The 7,365-nt window shown below is 43.5% G+C and overlaps 1 protein-coding gene across 1 annotated transcript; it reads right to left on the bottom strand.

Moving 5' to 3' along the window:
* Positions 1–563: 563 nt before the first annotated feature.
* CRYGS (crystallin gamma S) lies at positions 564–7,010 on the bottom strand. Its single transcript, XM_041002816.1, has 3 exons — positions 6,734–7,010; positions 2,091–2,333; positions 564–1,038 (listed from the first exon to the last, which is right to left on the bottom strand). Exons 1-3 carry the CDS (start codon positions 6,866–6,868, stop codon positions 763–765), a joined length of 654 nt encoding a protein of 217 aa, XP_040858750.1. The 5' UTR covers positions 6,869–7,010; the 3' UTR covers positions 564–762.
* Positions 7,011–7,365: the final 355 nt, after the last annotated feature.

Raw genomic sequence — 7,365 nt, forward strand, 5'->3', positions numbered from 1 at the left:
ACTAAGCAAAGCAACAGGTCAACTACTGTGAAGTAAGAAAGATCTAATGTGCCTTTTCTTTTTACCAAAAACTCAAGCTCATGTTTGAGGAGTAACTGGCTCTGAGTCTTTGGATCTTCAACCAAGAATTTCAGGTGACCCATGGCTCTCCTGTGTTCCAGTAATAACCCTGGCCTCGCTGCTTTTGCTTGACGGGTATTCTGTGTCCTCAGCAGGACCTCGAGGGAACACTGTGCTTTCTAGCTTTTAACTATTTCAAGGGCTTGCACTTTCATAGCTAGCCAATAGGAACAAACTCATTAGAAATAAATGAGAACACTGGCGTTTGATACAGAGCTATCCTGAACCAAACTCTGCCTCCTCCGTTCATTTATATGCTGGTGAGCTATGGTAAGTTTTTAAACTAAATCTCAGTTCCCCTGATAAAGCATCTTTGTCACAGAGCTGTGAAGAGGAACTGGGGTAATGTAGACACTCACTACATGGCAATTATCATTGTCATGCCTGTTGAATTTGTGTAAAATGTAAGGAAAAGGAAGTACTACATAGCAGTGCGATTTTATATCCGTTTAATGCCATCCCATTTTGGAAATCTGACAAATGAGTTAGTTGCCTATGGAGCTGTTTGCTGTGGCTGGCACTACATTGCTGGTCCCTAAAAGCATTTAAGAGAGTGGTTACAGTCAGCAGTGGCATGCAAGTCAATGATTTTACTTAGGCTATCTCTTGGGACCGCGGGAAGAAGCCTATGGCCCCCTCCCATCATGACTCCACAATGCGGCGAAACGACTGGACAGCTGGGGAGACTGCACCCCAATCAACGGGCTTCCGGTACTCCTTCTTGTCGAGGAGGTGCTGCCTGCCACGGTAGTTGGGTAGCTCATAGAAGACCCAGGCACCCTCCAGCACCTTACATGAGTGGATCTCGCGCATGTGAAACTGCTCCAGGATAGAAGGGCAATCTTCAGTGGTCTCATACATCTGACCATTAAAATCCCCTTTCTCAAAGATCTGAAGCTTATAGTGGCCTCCACTAGGCTGAAAAAAAAAAGAAAGGAAACATCAGGAGGAAACAAACAACTACCACCATGGAAATGACCAAGAACTCAGAGACAGCGGTCTGCTTCAGAGCTCAGCTTAAGAGCCTGAAGAACAGAACTGAATCACCAGTTTGCAAAACAAAGCAGCATGGATGTTATGTTGGGACTTTTTTTTTTTTAAGATTTATTTATTTTATTGGAAAGTCAGATATACAGAGAGGAGGAGAGACAGAGAGGAAGATCTTCCATCCGATGATTCACTCCCCAAGTGAGCGCAACAGCCGATGTTATGCCGGTCCGAAGCCAGGAGCCAGGAACTTCTTCTGGGTCTCCCTCACCAGTGCAGGGTCCCAAGGCTTTGGGCCGTCTTCTACTGCTTTCCCAGGCCACAAGCAGGGAGGTGGATGGGAAGTGGAGCTGCCGGGATTAGAACCAGCATCCATATGGGATCCCAGGGTGTTCAAGGTGAGGACTTTAGCTGCCAGGCCATGCCACCAGGCCCTATGTTGGGACTTTTAATTGATCAGGATGATACTCTGCTGGCTCTACCTTCAGACCAGAGATGGTCTCCCCAACAAGCCGTTGAACTTATCTGGACAATAAGATACTGGACTCTATGCTTGGTATATGCTTGCAATGAAAGCATCTCAACTGAACTTGAACTGTGGTAATGCAACAAGGTGGAGGAATCCACCATGGGGGGAGGGTTTGGGGAAGGGTGGGGGGAATCCCAGTACCTATAAAACTGTGTCACATAATGCAATGTAATTAATAAAAAAAAAATAGCCATATAGGGATGATCACAGTAATACAAATTTGTGTAAATAATTAGAAGCAAGAAATATAATATCCACAAAAAGTGAAAGAAAAAAAAAAAGCAGCATGCCATTCCTCAGGCAACTCAAAAAGTAGAGAAAGACCCCAGGAATAACTCAGGTCTTTAATCTTGCCACTAACGGATCTAAGGTTTTATTCACGCTTCTTTGGCAGCTGACAGGAAGACACGAGAGAAAAAGAGAGCGTGCCAGCCCGGGCCTGCCCTGCACTCACCAGACGGACAGCTCGGCAGGAGCTGAGGCGATCATTGAGGCCCATCCAGCGCTGGTACTCGGGGTACTCTCCCTGAGGCAGGATGTACATGTACCCGGCAAAGTTGGGCCGTTCATACACTGCCCAGGTGCCTGCTTCCACTCGGATGGAGTTGCAGCAACTTAGACACGCGTGGAAATCCGAACAGTCACAGTCGCAGTCATACCGGCGGCCTTGAAAGTTTTTGTCTTCATAGAAAGTAATCTGGCATGCAGGATGAATATAAAGAGCTGAGGAGTTGGGTGCCTATAGCCACACATTATACAAAAATTAAGAGGGCTGGTACAGGAGCACAGTCAACTAATCCTCTGCTTGTGACGTCAGCATCCCATATGGATGCTGGTTCATGTCCCAGCTGCTCCAATCCAGCTCTCTGCTAATGGCCTGGGAATGTAGTGGAGGATGCCTCAAGACCTTAGACCCCTGTACCCATGTAGGAGACCTCGAAGAAGCTCCTGGCTTTGGATTGGCTCAGCTCTGGCCTTTGCAGCCATTTGAGTCATGAACTAGCAGATGGAAGAGCTCTCTGTAACTCTAACTTTCAAGTAAATATAAATACGTCTAATTAAGAACATATTGCCAGTTTTAGAAATTCCTCTTGCCTCAATTATAACAGAACAAATTTGACTTCACCCCACATTTTGCTTCCTGCCAGGCAACTTCAGTTATCAACAACAGGCATGAGCAGTCTGAAGGTCTAACCTGGTGCCATACGTGAGAGCGCTCTCGTGGGTTTTCTAGTCGAGTTTATTGCTTCTTCCTTGATGTCCCCAGAGCCCTCTGTACTTGTCACACTGTTATAAATTACCCCCCTTCCCATCAGACTTGTGCCAGACTTTCTAAGGGAACGACCAAGTCTTACTTAATACGGATCTGCTGTGCTCAGCACTTTACCAACTCTCAGTAAAGTCTGATGAAAACGAGCTCCAAGTGCAGAAACCCATGCCAGGTCATATGGTAGACACACAAGAAAAAAAAATTAAATTGATTTTACCTCAGAGAGCTTATTTCAGATGTATACAGAGCATAAGCCAAAAAAAAAAATCTTATTACTGTGTTATTAATGAATTGCCAACGGAGTAGCTGTGGAGTAACAAGATAACAAGCTTTTTGCTTGCAACTTGACCAGGTGTCCGCCACAATGCCTTGGGGAAGCCTCTGATGGTAGGCTGTGGGGAACCAGAAAGAGCAAACGCAGACTCCAGAGCGACATCCTTACAATCGTTCCTGCCATCTTCATCAAGTCACCCCTGCAGAAGTCAGGCTCCCACGTGCCAGATGGCCTGCAGAGTCACTCTGAAGTCCTGGCTGGAAAGCAAAGCTCAACAGCTTTTCTGATTGAAACAAGAGACAGAACTCCCAGGTATTCGCAAAGCAATTTCTGAAAACCACAAATGTTAAGAAAGCCACAAATGTTCTAAAGAGTTGGTCTCTTCTTGTTCAGCAATTCCACAATGCAAGATCAATGCTAGGTCACAAGTTGAAGTAAAACCGCAGGTGAGGGGTCAGTTTTCTGGCACAATGCTGCCACCTTGTGGCTCATTTACAATACTCGTTTAAAAGGAAAAAAAAAAAAGGGAAAAAAAAAACTTTTAACAATGAGAGCCAACTAATCAAGCAGGTGTTTTACAGAGGCAAAGCAAGTGAGATAAACCTGTTCAAAGAAGAAAGGAGTAAAGGAAAGTGAGCCATTGCAAGGACAATAAGTGGTTTATTAAACCTGCTTTGGCTAGGTGGTGAAAATCAGGAAATAAAGCCAGAAAGGGGATACAGAGCCTGTTAGAATCTCCTTGATTACGGGAGAGGCCTACACCATAGCTTGCACCTGGAAATAGATGGCTGCCACACTTCAGGCAAGAGATGATGAGGACGAACCAGAAAGTAACTCCAAGGTGTATGAGGATGAGGAAGAAGAAAAAAAAAAAAAGGCAGGATTTAATTGCTAAGCACATGTAGGCAATGAAAGAGGGGAAGAAACTAGACTCCCAAAAGAATAAATACAAAATCTCATTTTCTTCTGCCCAGGCTGATCCGTTCTCAAGAGTAGCACACGAATAATTATTTTTTTCCTTTTTTTAATATTCATTTATTTTATTGGAAAGGCAGATATATAGAGGAGGAGACAGAGAAAGATCTTCAGTCCGATGATTCACTCCCCAAGTGATGATTCACTCCCCAAGTGACCGCAATGGCTGGTGCTGAGCCAATTTGAAGCCAGGATTTTTGCTACAGTTGTCTCAGATGAAGTGAAGTGGCTTATGTTACTAACAGTTGCAAACAAGTCTGCGGACTGCAGTGCAAACTGCTGGTGAGTGGCGCGCGGCTCATCTGGTTTTCCCTGGCTGTCTTCCCTGCACAGCTTAACTCGCCTCAACACGGCATTCACCCTGGCACACACAGAGGCTCGGGAGCTCCTCCCGCAGCCTGCATCCAGGCCTTCGGAAACATCAAGGAACTTCTCTAAAACAGAAATGGATTTGAAATTCTCTCATTCACACACTTGTTTGCAAGGGCTGGTCAATGCAGAGATGAGCATCATGCTTCACTTCCTTGTTTCTCAGGTTCGCTGCCTTCTGCACGTCTGTCCGACTGACATCAGTATCCGAGAAGTGGACATACACACAACGTTCTGCAAGGTCACCCTGCTCTTTGCCACCACTCCCGCTGCAACAGACCCGCCAACCGCCCCAAGACTGAAGCAAGTCACTCATGTTGCTCCCAGGGCCTAAGCTCCCACTGCAGGGAAAGACCTTCTAACTCCTGGAGCCAGACAGCGTTGCACCTAGATACAATGCACTTGTGTTTGGGAAAGAACAGTGATATCCATTCCATTGTCACCTGAGAAATGACCTTTGGACCAAAAAGAGAACAGTAAGAAATATGGAAATTTTCCTATTACAAAAGTTATTCGCAACATTTTCAAGTTTATTTTTTAAATAACTAACAACAAAGAAAACTCTTGAGTATACCCAAAGTTAAAAAACAAAATAACCACATACACATAGTGAATTTGTTTTTACCCAGTCTGTAACATCTCTGCTTAAATTGCTAACAAGGTCATAGAAAAAGGAGATGCAAGAAGTAATTTAGCATCTCCCTTGCCTGTGCAGCAAGCTGACTAAATGAACAAGCCAGCTACGAGAACGAAATATGCTATTATCAATCTAGAAATCTTTGCAAGCAGGGAATGTTATCAGAGTAGTTTAAGTAGCAGCTTCTCCTCCAGGCAGGCAGCTATCCCTTTAAGGACTTTAAATCCTTCTTAATGGGATACGCCTGGGCGTTTCAAGACATTCAGAGTGGTGAAGACAGTTGTCTCCAAACCTACCAGATTTCAAGAATGATTATTGGTTCTATTTTCCATGTGGAAAGGCCAGCCGATTACGTAACATATTAAGAGGTAGGCCTTGAGAAATGCAATGGGAAATACAAAACACTGCCTATATAGATTTTTGTCAAAGCTGTTTAGTCAGAAACTAAACAACAGGAAATGATCAGACAAGTCTAAATGCAGAGAGCTCTGCCAGACCCCTGGACCAGACTGAAAAATGTCAGTGTTCCCAAAAGCAACAAGAAGTGGGAGCTGGGGAGGGAGGTTGTTCTAGATTGAAGAAACTCAAGAAAAAAAGAAGGGGGCTAAAAAGGACAGCAAAGTGCAGTGCATGATCTTGGACTGGGACTTGTAAGAGAAAAACTGGCCGGCCCTAATGCCTGTTTTGGGGAACAATTGGGAAAAACCTGAATAGGGTCTGAATATAGTGTGATATGATAAATCTTAGAAACATGATAGTGATGCAATGTATACAGAGGGGATGTCCTTATTTTTAGGAGTGACATGCTTATATACTTAAGTGTAATAAGTATGCTGTTTATTTTCAAACAATACAGCAAACAGTGATCAGATATAGCAAAACGTTAACTACTAGAATACATACACATGCAGAATATATAAGTATGCATTTCATATTTTTTTATTCTCTCAATAGTTACTACATTTGAAAAACAATTTCCTTAGATTCATCGGAGAGTGGCAGAGCTAAAAAGAGAATAACAAGTGTATCTCCCTTGTCCCCAGATCCCTCTGAGGTCAATTTCCAGCCCAGCAATTGTGAATCAGTTATTTTAGAGGCAATTTCCCTAATGTAAATGAGAACTGTGGGAAAAGGTAAGAATACCTGTGTGAACGAAGGAGGTAGATAGGATATAATTATCACTTGATTTGCCTATCCACCATGGCCTGTAAGAACAATGGTTGAGGCCGAATTTCAGAAATACATTATTAACCAACTACTAAAATTTTCTACTGCACATAATCCTCATTGGCATGTTCTGTTCCGGCGGAGACAATTCATGACATACTTGTTGCTGCAAGGTACAAGTGACAATGACATTTACACATTATTTACCTGCATAGTATTCGACACAGCACCAGATATGGGCCCTTAATAAAGAGTTTAATAAAACCGTTAAAATAGCCCATACGCTACACATATTATCTCTTGACGCCAGGTTCTAACCACTGTCGTACTCACCTTCTTCCTTCTGTCAATGTATCATCAGGTGGTAAGTGGGAAGGCAGAAAGTCACTGGGGCCATTCACTTACCTTTGTTGGGGTTTTAGACATGTTTAGTTCATAGACTGGCTTCCCAGTACAGAGAGAAATCCAGGGATAGCCACAGTGAGAGGCCCCGAGACATTTATAGTGGGCTGATTTCAAACCGAACACTTGCTTAGTCATGAGAATTGGATCCAAAAATTGAGTCAGTCATTTTGAGGCTACTGATGGTTTCTAGCAAAACAATTGGGATTATAAAATAAAGGACAGCTTCACTACCCCTTTTAGTGCCTACCAAGTCCTGCTGAGCTGCAGGCTTCGCTGAGTCAAGATACCCAAACCCAGCCCAAATTTTGAACATCAAAACCAAATTTTCTCTCCCCTAGGAAATTCGGTTTTTGTTTTGTTTAGCCAGCAAACTGTTTGAAATGTATAGTCTCTTTCTTCCTTCGGTGAAGCCACACACTTTGGTAAGAATCCCAAGATCACCCTTTACTTCTGGACAAAAGTAAAACGTCCCAAAGACAATAAAACTTATATGACAACTAAAGGTAACATATGATCTTGTGTTTGCAGGAAAAATCGCTATAATGGACTTTTTGGGATAATTAGGGAGAAAAAGTAGGGCTAAGGCTTTGGTGGTGTTGTTTGGAGTTTGTGGGGGATGCCTGCATCCCGCC

This window comes from Ochotona curzoniae, unplaced genomic scaffold, assembly GCF_017591425.1.
Source record: "Ochotona curzoniae isolate NIBS_2020 unplaced genomic scaffold, NIBS_Ocur_1.0 scaffold_2587, whole genome shotgun sequence".
NCBI classification, from domain to species: domain Eukaryota; kingdom Metazoa; phylum Chordata; class Mammalia; order Lagomorpha; family Ochotonidae; genus Ochotona; species Ochotona curzoniae.

Excerpts from the sequence above, each read along its gene's own strand:
- CRYGS (XM_041002816.1), bottom strand. The coding sequence starts at position 6,868 with ATGACTAAGCAAGTGTTCGGTTTGAAATCAGCCCACTATAAATGTCTC. Across the intron at positions 2,334-6,733 it reads TGTCTAAAACCCCAACAAAG|ATTACTTTCTATGAAGACAA; the intron begins GTAAGTGAATGG and ends CCTGCATGCCAG. Across the intron at positions 1,039-2,090 it reads CCTGCCGAGCTGTCCGTCTG|CCTAGTGGAGGCCACTATAA; the intron begins GTGAGTGCAGGG and ends TTTTTTTTTCAG.